The sequence below is a fragment of the Aquila chrysaetos genome, chromosome Z (assembly GCF_900496995.4).
Source record: "Aquila chrysaetos chrysaetos chromosome Z, bAquChr1.4, whole genome shotgun sequence".
Taxonomy (NCBI): domain Eukaryota; kingdom Metazoa; phylum Chordata; class Aves; order Accipitriformes; family Accipitridae; genus Aquila; species Aquila chrysaetos.
This window is the reverse complement of record NC_044030.1, coordinates 57,286,952-57,301,489: the sequence shown is the minus strand read 5'-3', so window position 1 is coordinate 57,301,489 and position 14,538 is coordinate 57,286,952. Positions and strand designations below refer to the sequence as shown.

The 14,538-nt window shown below is 36.2% G+C and overlaps 1 protein-coding gene across 1 annotated transcript in view; it reads right to left on the bottom strand.

The window, feature by feature from the left end:
• Window positions 1-14,538, bottom strand: part of GLIS3 (GLIS family zinc finger 3) — a 177,840-nt gene that overhangs the window by 47,920 nt on the left and 115,382 nt on the right. The window contains exons 4-5 of the mRNA XM_030005895.2: window positions 4,391-4,552; window positions 2,815-2,925 (exon numbers count right to left, since the gene is read on the bottom strand). Coding sequence (XP_029861755.1) covers window positions 2,815-2,925; window positions 4,391-4,552 — 273 coding nt within the window. The remainder of the gene's footprint in view (window positions 1-2,814; window positions 2,926-4,390; window positions 4,553-14,538) is intronic.

Below are 14,538 nucleotides of genomic sequence, written 5' to 3'. Positions count from 1 at the left end.
TTACTTTTTAAAATAAGATAGGAAGCACTGCTTTTTAATCCACCAAAACATTTTAAAATTTTTTAAAATTTTAAAAGTACAGACTGTATATTATGATGCAAACAGATTACACCTAAAATGTTTTGCTAGACATTTTCAGCACCTGTTCCCAGGTGTTTGCATGGTATTTGTGTACATGTTTGCCCTCATGTTTATGAAGAATTTTACAAATTACACAAAGGTGATTAAAGCAGGCATGGCGCTCTCTACTCTTCTGCTTTCCTTTGAAAAGAAAATGCAAGTTTATCATACTATCCACTAAATTGCTTGCATTAAATGTATTTGTGTTGGGATCCTCTTGTTCTATAGGATTTCATCCCATTACCTGGAGAGATTCCCAGTTAAATGTATTTGGTGGATGGCTGGAGGTTGGGAGGAGAATAGTGGCTGGGAGGTTGGGAGGAGAATAGTGGCTGCCTTACAAGATTTGCAGAAAATGCACTTTTGCCTTACAGGGTAAGCCATAAACATGTATCAACAAAGGTTGCTTAAAATAATTTAGATGGAAATTTATCTATATCACATTGCATAATCTGGCCCCACCTTAGAGGGCCAAGGAAAGGGTCAAAGCTTTGAAAAGAGATCTAGAAAATCTGGGCTGAAGACTCAATGTAATTTTTAGCACAGCAAGTAACTGATTCTGCTGTTATGAATATACTTCATCCTGCTATTTTAAGTCTATGCAACATCAAAGATACATTTGCAGGTACAGTCTTGGAGAGCCAGCAACTTAAGACACCACAATAATGTCACTTGGTGTGTAGGGGGAGGTTAAAAGGAGGATTAAAAGCAGTCAGGCACGATATATTAAATGAATCCATGACTAACGGGGTGTGACAGCAAAGGGTTTCATTCTTTTCAACAGAAGAGATCCCTAGGGCTGGAAGTATTACTCCACTGTGCCTTTACCACCTTGGAATTTTTATGGTTATTTTTGATGAATTCACATTTTTGTAAAGACTTTTTTGACATTAAGCCAATTTTCACTTTTAATTAAAGCCATAAATAACCTTAATTCTGCATTAAAAGGTTTATTGTTTCTTACTTTTTATTATTATTATTGCCAGGAAATATTTCAAATGCCAAAGCATGATGTTAGTTAGCAATTATAAGTTCTCAAAGGTCCAGTAACTATGCTGTGCATTGTAAACATTATACACTGCAAAGTTTATCCATTCTTTAAGTATCTGCCTTGATAGATGCTACAATTTTTCTTTTCTTTTTGTGGAGGTTTGGCTTATTTCCCCTTCCATATATCAACATACCTCAGGTGACCAATAAGCATAAATAAATCCTTATCAAACAGGGATGAAAAAATAAGCAATTTTAAGTCTAGAATATGCCCACAGAGAGTCAAGTGAGGAGTAAAAAGGGCCAGGTTTAAACTGTTTGGCACAAAGAAGGAATGGAAAATGAGCAAAATCAAATAGTGAATGAAATGCAGGAAGGAAAACCCCACATAGTATTGCAATCTGACAAAATGAGAGAGGGGAGATAACACATTATTTCACTTTCAATGACAGTAATGTTACAGTGCAGTTTAATACCTGTGTTCAGGTCCATTATGCCAGTTTTAGTTGAGGCACCACACAAGTTTCTCAGAATGCAATGTCTTGGTTGGCATTTACTTCACATGCTTGTAAAAGACAGTGTCTGGATAGCTGAGTTGCCCGCCTGGGATAGGCAGGACAGGGGTCACAGACCTCCTTTGGCAGTCCTGCCTGTGGGCAGCGTGCACACAAGCAAGGGAGCCAAAGCACTACTTATTAAGGTGAAAATGAATGCTCAGTTACTTTGTCTCTGGTACAGGAGGGGGCACTCATAGGTTTAAAGGAAATTCCTCGTGCAAGCTGACATGCAGGTCTCTGCTGTCATGTCCTGCTTCAACAAACTATTGAATCAAAACTTACTCTTCAAATTTGTATACTGCAGCTTTAAAGACTGCCACTTAGTGCTTCCAGTGCTGTACGAAGCAGGTTTTTTGCTTCTTTCTATGAATGGCTGTGCATTTACTTTTAAAACTTCTAAACTATAACTTGTTTTACATGGGGCTGACATGTCAAAGGTTTATCTATCCCTACACCAGTTCACACATGTTCCCCTTTTATCAGGACCAGTTTCCTTTAAAATGAAAGCTTAGATTTTTATCCTCAATGATCTAAACATCTAATGAAATACTGCCAGTGATTAATAGGAGATATGATGAAAAATGTTCAGAAAAAAAAAAATCATTCCCTTAGGTTGCAACGCAGCTCTTCAAAGATGTGCTTACACATACAAACAACTGTTCACTCATGGACTTGACATCCACAGGGAACTGGTGTTATGAAATGTCTTGGTATTTGGAAGTGTCTGGCATATGGAAATATAATTTAGAGCTTAATATCACATACTGTCCATCTGCCCTCAAAATCCATCCTTCCATCTGAGACTGGCTATGTAAACTGGATTTTGTATTCCTATGTATTTGCCAAGTGGCAGAACTTTAAAACCAAAAATTTCTGTTTTCAAAAATTATTTTTGATTTGCCTCATTATGTATCTTTAGTGATTAATCATCACATCAAAAAATAAAAAGCATTGAAGCAGGCAGCCTAATTAAGTCAAAGATGAAATTATTTACATAAGAACCATACCTGTTATTTCCCATTAACATTTTTTCTAATCAACAGTCTGAAATCGGCACAGGTACTTGAAGGTGCATTGAAACATCTAATATTAGAACACTAAATTCTCCACATAAGCTTTACACCAGTCAACACAGTAGAAAATTTACCTTTTTCCTGACTTGTTGGTCTTTGGAAGAATGAGCTTTCACATGCTTTCTCAGGGAACTTGGATCTGTGTATCGTTTAGTACATCCTTGAATCTGACATGCATAAGGTTTCTAAGTCAAAAAGAAAAAGGATACAGCAGCTGTCATATCACAGATTATTTTAACTCAGGAGAATCCCTTTTGAGCCTTGAGGTGCTACAAAACACATTACTACATAACACAGAAGTTGTACATTATTACAGGCAGAATGCTTGGTAATTTATTAGAAAGGGAAAGGAGAAAAGTAAGGATTATAAGGAAGGCAAACCAAAGGAAAGCTTTCATTATGGCACCTTCCATTGTTACCTTTTTTTTTTTTTAATCAGTACAATTAATATTGCTAGTTATACTCACAATTCTTCCACCCTCAGAGCAATCTTTGACTTAATCAGAAATTACATTCTTTAGTGAATCAGGTAAAGAAACTGCAGTAAAGGCCCAGATAGACTGTTTAGGATTATAGAAGAATCTGCTTCAGAAAAAGAGAACAAGAAAAAGTGTTAGTTTACTACATTACAAAGAGAGCAAGCAAAAACCAAAGCGAGCATTGAATACTGAAGTTTCAAAAATACTACACAGAAAACCACACATTTTAATGTGAAGTACAAGACAAACTCCTCCAGCTGACATTTTCCAATAACACATGTCATTTTAGAAAGATACCAGTCCTATAATACCTTTATAGTTTTCTTAAAAGAAAACCCAATAAATCTAACTTAACAAATAAATACGTATCTCTATAAGTATCTCCTTCTGACTAACCTGTCTGCCTTCCCTGATGACTTGTACGTCTGCAATACAGAGTATTAAATGAACATTAGGTCCAACTAGCTGAAATTAGCTATTTTGCAATTTAGCCATTTACATTTCACAAAGCATTTCCAAAAACAAACTTGTACAAATGATTAACTTAACCAGCCATACTATCGACTATTTGAAATGGATAGTTTAAGTTTTGTGACAGCCATTTAATTCAAATGGCATTGTTCTTGTTTTCTTTCTCAACTTCTGCCCTTTGGAAACTGCTTGTCTCTGATGAAACATGATCTTTTGTTACAAAACAAAAGTTTTTAAACAAATCTCAGCTGTGACTCAAATTCACAAGCAACAATTTATAGGCATGAAAATTTTTAGATTTACAAAATTATTCTTCCTCTCTTGACTTTCTGCTACATGCTTCAGCCTTAAGTTTAACGGAATTTTTGTCAGAGAATAGCAATTATTATCGCAGGTGGGTTCTGTGTCTTTGCATAGTAACTTCAGCTTCCCTAAAGATCACCTAAGTGGGAGTAAGTTACTGCCTCTACCTGCAGCAAAGCCCATGGAGCTGTGGCCTTTTTACCAACTAGTTTGGTCCATCTTCATCTGTGCTTACATTACTGGGTCACTTCTGACACAGCTTAAACACCCTCATCAGACACTTCTCATCAGACACTCCTATCTCTAAGGTTTTGGGCTACCTGCTGCCACCAAACTGGAGGAAAGGAGCACATGGCCTAATGTATAGGGGACTGCAATGGGACTTCTGCTTCCTTACAGTGTCCAAGTGTGTCCTCTGGTGCTTGGCGCGGTCGCTGGAGTTGCTGAATGCTTTCTGGCAGCCAGGGTGCTGACACAGGTACGGCTTTTCACCCGTATGGCTCCTTAAGTGAATCTTGAGATTTTCTAGTCTGGAAAAGGCTTTCTTGCAACCCTCAAACTAGAAAAGAGAAAGAAATTATTTGAAAGGAAAGTACACACAGCAAACTGCAACAGCAAACACCGGGCAGGAGGGTGGTAGGGCTTGCAGAGACCTCCAGCCTGCTATGGCTGGATGCCTCTTCAGAGCTGAGGAAAGCCTGGCTTCTCAGTGTGGGTGCTGCTGCAGTTTGAACCATTTAGACCATAAGAATGTATTTATCCTCCCTGCACATGGCTGAATCAGGAAACTATGTCCCACTCCCATTTTACAGATGGTCTTATCACTAAGACCCCAAGAGACAGGTCAGCTCAGAGTGCAGCACCACTCAGCCTACCTGGGAAACACAGCCCCAGCTCATTCTCCCAATAGCACACAGAAAGCAAAATGGTCACTGTAGGGTTCCCAAGTCCTGCGCTAGCTGCCCTTATTTCAGCTCTGGGCTTGTTTGGATATTAGCAACTGAACCGAACACAGGCATCTCCCAACCTACCAACCCGACCTACAGAGCAACAACAAAATCATGCAGGGAAATTTCAGTCTGTTCTGCCTTGCTGATGGTGATGTAAAAAGTAAAATGATTTTTGAAATATTTCTTTACCTTTCTGTCATGAGTAAATGTATGAGGCACTAAAAATAATGGGAGCCCATCAAAACAGGATTTAATCCCTACAGGTAACCAATAATCATGTGGCACAGTATTTCTAACCTTAATCAAGTACTGCATCTGCAGAGAAACCTATGTGTATATCAGCAGAAAACCAGGTCTTCATCTATCATGTTCCCGTAGCATACTTTATCCTAAGGGAAACTAAAAGACATCAGTTCTATCTGACACCAGCATTTTAATGTACATTTGATTTCAATCAGACTTGAATATTTATGAATATTAGTTAGAAGTATAGACTTCTTGCAAAAATAATAATGCATTAACAGAGACGTCAATAATTTCTAATGATAACACAGAATTTTCCACCATTTCTTTCCCTATCCATTTTACTCACTTGAAAAGAAATGGGCCATTTTTCACTGATGTTAGAATAACACAAATAAATTTTATAATATATTATTCAATGCAGGTATGTTTACAAAAGTACAGGTAGGAAAACACTGACATAATTCTGATAATAATTAGCATGCATTTCTTACAAATCTGTAAGACCATCAAAAAAGAGAAAAACAGGTTATAAAATTTTCATCACTTAATTTTAGGCACTTCAGTTTTTCGGATTAAAGCAAGAGAGAGTTACAACTTTGAAGAATAAAGTGCAGGGAGAAAATACAGGAAAAAAAAAGTTTCAGCCTCCCCAGACAAACTGGGAAGGTTGAATTTCTGTGCAGCACTCCCTAACAGCTTTTGTTTAGTTTTAGCAACAGAAGGAAATATAGACTGAATGTTGCCCAGGAAAACAAAGTATATATGAGAAAACATACATCACCTGTAAAATAGCAATATTAAAATTAAGCTTAAGAAATTAAAGCTGAAGAAAGGGGATGAACCACCCCCCACTATAACATAACTGCAATTTCATCTTTCACACATATCAATTTCAGAAAATTTCTCCACCCATGAAGCTTTTTACTTATATCCTATCCCTTTATCCAAAGCAAACCTACAGTGCTTTTCAGATTATCCAATTTTGATTGCTAAACATTAATTTATTCTTGTACACATAGTATTGCCTTTATGTTTATGAAGGTTTAGTATGCAAGCAAAATATTGTTGCAAGTGTCAAAATATTATTACTTTTAGTGAACCATTATTAGAACATATTCCAGGATAAATTAAAAAAAAAAAATTAGACAGATATCTCTTACAATTGCCTGGCTAAAAATACCATGCTTTTTTAAGGAAAAAGTAAAGAGTGGAGAAAGCATAAAAAAATTAAGAGCTAAAAGACTGATATAACAAATGACCTTTGAAAAGCAAAATAATTCAAGAGCAGCTATGTTAAAATAACAAAGAAACCTACTGATTAGCCCATCTTATGTGGACAAGTTATTATTTCTTATTAAATTCATAAACAAATAACCACCTATTCTAATGACAGTAACTAAGCTGTACGTAAGTATGAAATAAATGGTAGTATCTCAAGCAACCTTCAATTTCATAGGGTAAAACTCAGCCCAGTGAAAAAGTTCTAAAAGCAGGCTCTCTGTTTTGTCCATTTCACAAGTTATTAAACTTTGACTCTTCAAGCAAGCAAACAAAATTAAATATTTTTAAATAGTTGTTTATATGATTGTAAAATTAGTGTTGAATTTAACTGGGCAAAAATCTTTAACTGAGCAGAACTGGGGAACGTTATCTTACAAATTTAAGAATTGTGATTTCTCATGACTCCTGCATTGCTGATCATAACTTGGAAGCAGAGAAGAGAGTCTGAAGTTCTCTCTCCCCTACACAGCCCTAAATTTCTGTATGTCATATTCTCAAATCTATATATAGTTGTGTATTGCAGAAAAGGTTGTTCCTGCAAACACAGAAACTACAAGCCTGTGTTATTAGAAAGACCATCTTTACACAACAGTTAATGAATGTTTACTCTGAAAACTAGACTTTGTGAAGCCTTGGGAATCTCTCATGCATAAGATAAAAGGAATGAAATTATATTATTTCCAACAACACAGAACATATATTCTTTCCTGATAACCAGATTTCAGTGAATTATTCCAGAGAAAACACAATTACCTATGGGGGGAAAAAATCAGGTGGATGGTAGTTGTATTTTGAAATGGAACAATTCGTAGTTTCTAAGTTATTAACTGTTGTAGAAAAGGAGGATGTAACACCTTTATTACAATTACTCACTTAAGTACATGGCATGCATGTGGCATTCTGAAGCTGTTTAACACATAAACATACTCCTGATTAAACCATATTTTTTGGAAGTATTATGTGGAATTAATTGTGTAATGTTTTCCTAAACTGCAATACAGAAATCATAGTTACGGAACATTTATTTTTACTGTTGCATGCAAATTTAAACAGTTAAGTAGTTCATAAAGAAAATTTTGTCTCTGTACTTCCTAAACTTGGGAGTTCTTTTTAAAATATATTCATTGGGGTGTCCATATCCATGTTTACTTTATCTTTTTATAAGGATAACTGTCAAAAGTAAGAAATTATGTATTTACAGTGAAAGGTAACTGCAAAAGCAGTGCTACGACTTTAAAACACTCGTGTTCCCATGAGTGTGCTGTTCATGTTTGTATACACAGAGACAGTGTTCAGTGTACCGGGCAATCATCCTGTAAAATTATAATATAATTACATAGATCTATATAAAATGATCTGTGCAGCATGTAAAGCCCTGCTGGATGCACCATGCACTTCTTAGCCCTGTCTGGAATTAGACAGCAACCTTCATTGTGAAATACATTGAGACCCTTACACTGTATGAACAGCATGGTAATACCTGTGTGAATACTTTGTTAGTAGCAGATATTCAGTGGCCAAGTGTTTAAGAATTAAGTCAGTTTTCACTGTAGAAGGAACTGCTCTGATTATCTCAGTTGATCACCAGTGTAACAAAGACTGAAGACCTTGCTCTGGCAAACAGCTGTGTGAGATCTAATTCACAGAAAAGTATCTAGTCTTGATTTTAACAATGACAGACAGCCCAGCTTCCTCTTAATCCAACTATCCCCTAATATTATCTGGTATTAAACATCTTCACTTTTTCCTATCTGAATTTGTTTTGCTTTAGCATCCAAACAGTATATTTTCTTTTGTCTTTTTCTGCTATACTAATGTGATAAGTAATGTAAAAGATAACTTCTGATTCTAGATATTTTCTGTTATTAAGTCATTTAACTTTCTCCCAAATAATTTATACACATAAAAATTATTTGCTTTTTCACTATAAACAATGCTTTCTCAGACCTACTTTGAAATTGATTCTAAAACCAAAACAAATAAAATTAAATATTCTTAGAAATATTGACACTTGAGCAGTATTTGATTTTACAGTAGTGTTCCATCCAATATACAACATAATGTTACTGTCCTATTCTGATACTCTCACATGTAGGCTTTTAGTATCTTTTTTTATTTGAATCAGTTATACACAGTGATCCTCAAATATTTTTCAGCATCACTGCATTTGGGGAATGATCATCTTTTATTTTTTAAGTGTGAAGGATAAGCATTTCCCTCGTCTGTTGCCATGTGTGGGGAAATATTTATAATGAATGAATGAATATGCTTCATTACATGTTCCCAATCTCATCACTCTCTAAAGTTACGGGGAGAGGGGTGTTCTTAATTTTTAAATTTGACTTTGCTAAACATTAACTTTCCTATAACCATTAAATTACAACAGGTGGCTTTCTGTGTATCAAGAGCTAGCCAGTGTCCAAAGACTCAGTAAAAACCCTAGATAGTTCAGTGACAGAATACATTTTGTTCTTCAGTAAAACAGGATACATGCCTCAGACAAGAAGTAGAAGAGACTGAGAGGCCCCCAAATGGGTGTGATATAGGGAAATGATTGGATGAGATACACCCAAATGATCTCAGAAAGTTAGCTGTGACCTATGCAGACAGAAAGGTGAAGAACTGTCCAAATCTCTGCCAAACTGACTTGAAGAAAATCAACCTAACCCAATGTACACACCCAGGATGTACTAACTAGATGCTTTAAATATGTTCCTACACAATTGCAGAATACCAGTTCGTTTGGCTTAGTAGCCTGTTCAGCCATGGTGAACCTCTGATGATGCAAAAAGAGAAGAAAAAAGTGCACTGAGAAACTAAGATACATATCAGAGGGGAGAAATTCCCTGATTTTACAAGGTCAGCAAGATAAGAAGCTTCATCCTAGCAAATATGCTTTCCACGAAAAAGTACTGAAATGATCAACATCTCTACCTTCCCTGTCTCTTCTTCATTAAGCACAATGGATGCTCCTTCTGGTCCAAGGACACATGGCATCATAACAGTGTAGGACTGGGCCTTCCCCACTACATCTGCACAGGCAGGAAAACTGGCAGTTTCACAGATGTACAGTTCAGATAAGACATAGCTCTTCCTTTGCCAGCTAACCCATGATTAACCCACATTAATCCATGACTGATTGCACATGACCACAGAGATGCATACTCTTAAAACTCTTCACAAAATACGGTTTGGTTTTCCATTGATAATTTCTGTGGTCCCCTTCTCACTACTCCTACATTCACCTGGGATACAAAATACAGGATCAATATTTCAGTAGCAGGCTTACCAGTGCTAGGCATTCAGGTAATGTCAATTTTCTGAAACAAACCCTCTTTTTCACTCATTCAAGGATTGTGTTAGCCTTGTTTAAGTCATAGCATTTTACAGAGGGTTTTCATTATGGTTGGTAATATTAAATTCCCACTCAAACTCACTTTTTGCTAGGCAGAATTTCTCATCTTGTAAATATAAACTATATGCCTTCATGACTGCTTGTATTGCTTTGCATTTGGCTGTTTTACAGTGCACTTTCTTATAACGCAATAATTCAGCAAAGTCAATCAGATCATCTCTAACAATGTGATATTCTCAGGATTTGTGGCTCTACTAGTCCCTGTTAAATGTACAAAGTTTACCTATGTAGCACCACTATTTTGAGAACAAGTGAAGCACTCTTTATCTAATATGTGCCCTACTAATGGAATTTAATACAAAAAAACTTAAAATCATAGAATCATTTAGGTTGGAAAAGACCCTTAAGATCACCAAGTCCACCCGTGAACCTAACACTGCCAAGTCCACCACTAAACCATGTCCCTGAGTGTCACATCTACACATCTTTTAAATACCTCCAGGGACGGTGGCTCAACCACTTCACTGGGCAGCCTGTTCCAATGCTTGACAACACCTTCAGTGAAGAAATTTTTCCTAATATCCAATCTAAACCTCCTCTGGCACAACTTGAGGCCATTTCCTCTTGTCCTGTCACTTGTTACTTGGGAGAAGAGACTGACACCCACCTCGCTACAACCTCCTTTCAGGTGGTTGTAGAGATCTCCCTTCACATAAGGTTCAACAATGTCATGTACTTCAAACATGAAAAGCCTTGGAGAAACCCAATTATAGTGTGTACTGTCTTTTTCAAAAAGAGAACCGCAGGTGTTTCACCAGCAGTTTTTCATATTCCATTCCACACTGATCCCCATCAGCACTGGGACAAAATTCAGTGCAAAACCTCCTTTGGAAACAGCATTATCTGCCTATGATTGCAAATTTGAATTACTTTTAAGATCTATTCATTAATAAATTATTAATAAATAATATTGGACTATTTTAAAATATTCTGTGCTTATCATTTACAATTTTATTTAAACTTTTTTTTCAGTAAAATAACAATACATAAACATAGTACTGTTTTTCAACTTTTTCCTTCTTCCATCCCAGACTGTAGAAATAACAGCTTTATAACACATGCTCCCTCAAAGAGCTGATGGAGATGGGAGAAGAAAACAAAACAAGTAGGACTCTACAAAGGCAAAGAAGGACTCCAAGATGTTTTATGTAGCATTCTGAGTCTTTGGAAACAGCGAGGTAACTTGCTATAAGGTGTGCTGAAAGATCCAAACTGCTATGAGTCTGCCTGCTTGAAGACAGTATAAAATGTTGCCACTGCCTCATGCAGATGTACTTTCTGGGCACTGACCTGATCCCATTCACAACACAAAGTTACTGTCTGAAATTGCTTTGACAAGCTGCTTGACTTGCTTACTTTAGTAATATTTATAAGCTGATCATAAGCATGACAAATATAAGTTTTAAATCCTAGACTTTGGAGACAGTTATCTGAATGAAAATATAAGCCATTTCTGAATTTTAGGGAATGCTGTCATATGTGAATGCATATACACACAAATGGAGGGAATGGTATCCCTAAAAACTGTAAAAGAAAAAATAAATCCAGAGTAGCATATATATATAAGGCTCCAAACCAAATCTTTGAATTGTTCGATAGTCATGTAGCATTTTTAAAAGATTTATTAGCAGATAAAGGGCAAATTATTTAACAATGTTTTATGCCTATCTCTCAATTAATTTTGAATGCTCTGATATGCTGACCAGGTAGGTTCTTCTGTGTCAGCACCAAGGCAGGTGGTGTGACAAGGACAAAGCATCTTACCCCAGCTTTGCATTTATCACATGAACAGATATAAAAGCTGTTCTTTATATGGCTTTCAAACAAGAGATGTAAGGGCTTTCAAAAAATTGAGAGTAAGGCATCTTATGAAAACCTTTAAATAGGTTTTTATTCCCCCAGACTCTCCTGCCTGGCAATCTTGTGAACGGCACATAATTAATGTCAGACATCATTCAAACTGCTGACATCAGGTGCTCACCAACAAGGAGTGCCACGGCTGAGATTTAAAAGTCCAGGTTCATTTCATGGAAAATAAGTGCTGTGCTTTTAACCCTTAAAGTGTTTAAATGGGGGAAAATGTAGCATTCATAGCAGACTTCATTACAGTGCAACCATTTCTATCTGAACAGAAAACATTTTGTGACATGGTAACTGAATGCTTTGGTGGATGTACTGTACTTATATAAGGCTATATTTTCCTCAAAGCTATGCAAAGGCTGGGATTTATTTTCTGCTTTTATAGCTAAGCTTATGAAATGATACAATGTCTTGGAATTCTTTGCTCCAGTAAATGATGACGGACTATGTTTATATGTGTTGCATATGATTATAGTAGATGCTTGTTTGCCCAACCATTCAATGACAATTTGGTCCAAAGCTTATTAAGTCAATAGGTAATTACTCTCTTTTTTTCCTCTTAAAAAAAGAAGGTCCCCTCCACTGCAATATCTGCACTTCAGGTATTTCTGATAGATTCCATTAAAATTTTACGATCCAGCATTGCATAAGTATAAATGCAAACAAAAGATAATTACAGACCATGACAAGGCCTAAAGTAAATTGTTATTTATCTTCTTTGTACTTCCTACTTCAAGCTAAAAGACTTATTACACTCAACAGATGTACAAGAAAGCTCGTATTATGAGTCAGATGTAAGACTTATGGGACTAGTCAGTGCTTATGGCTATAAGGCTTGTATTTTAAGAGCCTTTGACTAAGAAGCATATAATGCTTTTTCTGTGTGTGTGGATAGAACAAGATTAATAAACTATAGCCTCATCTGATTTCAGTTTTCCACTACATCCATCTCTTGGGGTATATGTTAAGTAAGAAGAGCTACATACTGCTGCTGTAACTGAAAAATGCAATGAAATCAGTGGAAAAAAAGCAGATATTAATGCAGAGCAAAAAGTTACACATTGGTTAACATATGAAAAATTGAACTGGGCTACTTTTTCAGACAGACACACAAGAGAGGCTAGTCTTTTGCATTCTCTTTGAACAAAATCTCACTTTATCAGTCACACTGTACACACTTGGCTGAGTATTTCCATATGTAGACAGATTACTTGAATTTATCAAGAAAATTTAATTTTAGTCTCCTTTCCAAGGAGATCAGTATTCATGGAGAACACTCTGGTGTCAGCTCTGACAGGACAAACAGGAGCAGTAGATTAAGGATGCCACCAAGTCACAGTAAAAGTGGAAGAGGAAAACAGGTAGGAACTGTCCCCACCCACAGTACTCTTTTATTGGTGAGAGGTCTCTTTACACATGGCTCTTTTTATTTATGTGCTCGTGATAAATACAGCATGCTCATTTCTCTTTTTATTTCAATACTCTGGAGATCTTCATACTTCTCACATTCTAGAGATCTGCACCACAGCGTATATTCTTACTTTCTAGGTAACACCATGCCTAAAGACACAAATACCTCAGCTGAAATGAAGCACAGTACATTGAATGTTGTTTATCCCCTGAAATAATGGTGTCAAGAGATTCACTCACCATGGAAATGTCTCTTGTTTTCATTAGTTTTAGTAAGCATGGCCATTTCAGCCTTGGAAGCTATTTCTGTTGCTGTAGAGAAGGTAAATATTATGACAAGTCCCTTCAAAAGAAACTATTACTGAACACATCAGCTGCTACTGATTCAAAAACCATATGGTACAGAAACCATTAGAGGAAGAATGAACAATTTGGGAATTCTTCCATTGCTTCCTTTTGGAAAACGGTGCTCCTGATTTTTTCTGTTTTTTCTCCTTTCTTTCTCTTCTTCCTTGGCTTTTCTAAAAGGTTGTCTTTGATCCTCTTGTAACCGAGGTCACCATCTGTATTCATGCAGATTTCTCTACTAAAAGTCGACACAGTTCTAAAACTGTTCACTGTTAAAGCAGCTACTATTATTGCTAAACTCCAGAGAAGTCATATAGATTTGAATACTTGTTCCTTCTAGTAAACTTGCAAGAACTAAATAATCTTTTGTCAAGTAAAAAACCAGTTATTTCCTTGCAGGTATTTTAAAAAATTAATGCAGGAACACTATCTTCCCCTCCAATACAAATTCAAACATGTAGCTACATCTCATTTCTGTAGTTCAGATCTCTATAGGATCTCATGCCAGAGATATGTTATAAATTGAGACCATAGGCTTTCAAACATGGAGATGAGGGAGTGTAACCCACATTCTCACTGGGAAGATTCTGTTGTTTTAGAGCATTTTGTTCTTTGTGAATTTCACAAAGGACTAAATTTTGTTCTCTATTACACTAGGGGGAAAAAAGGAATAAAAGATCAGGGAACCTCTGAAACCATAGAGCAAAGAAAGAAACATGAGTCTAGACGGTTCTTCCTCACCAAACTCTGTGTCCAAATTCAGATTATTCATGATTTATTCTGTTTTCTATATATAGAAATAGAACAGAATTATCTATACATAGAAATTGGAATATTCCACTCTGTTCTATTCCATCCTATGCTATCCTATGCTATCCTATCCTATCCTATCCTATCCTATCCTATCCTATCCTATCCTATCCCATCCCATCCCATCCCATCCCATCCCATCCCATCTATAAACATGCAAACCGGGACTGAAAAATTCAAACAAACACGCAAGCTGTTCTACAAATACTATTGAAGTATTTCTTC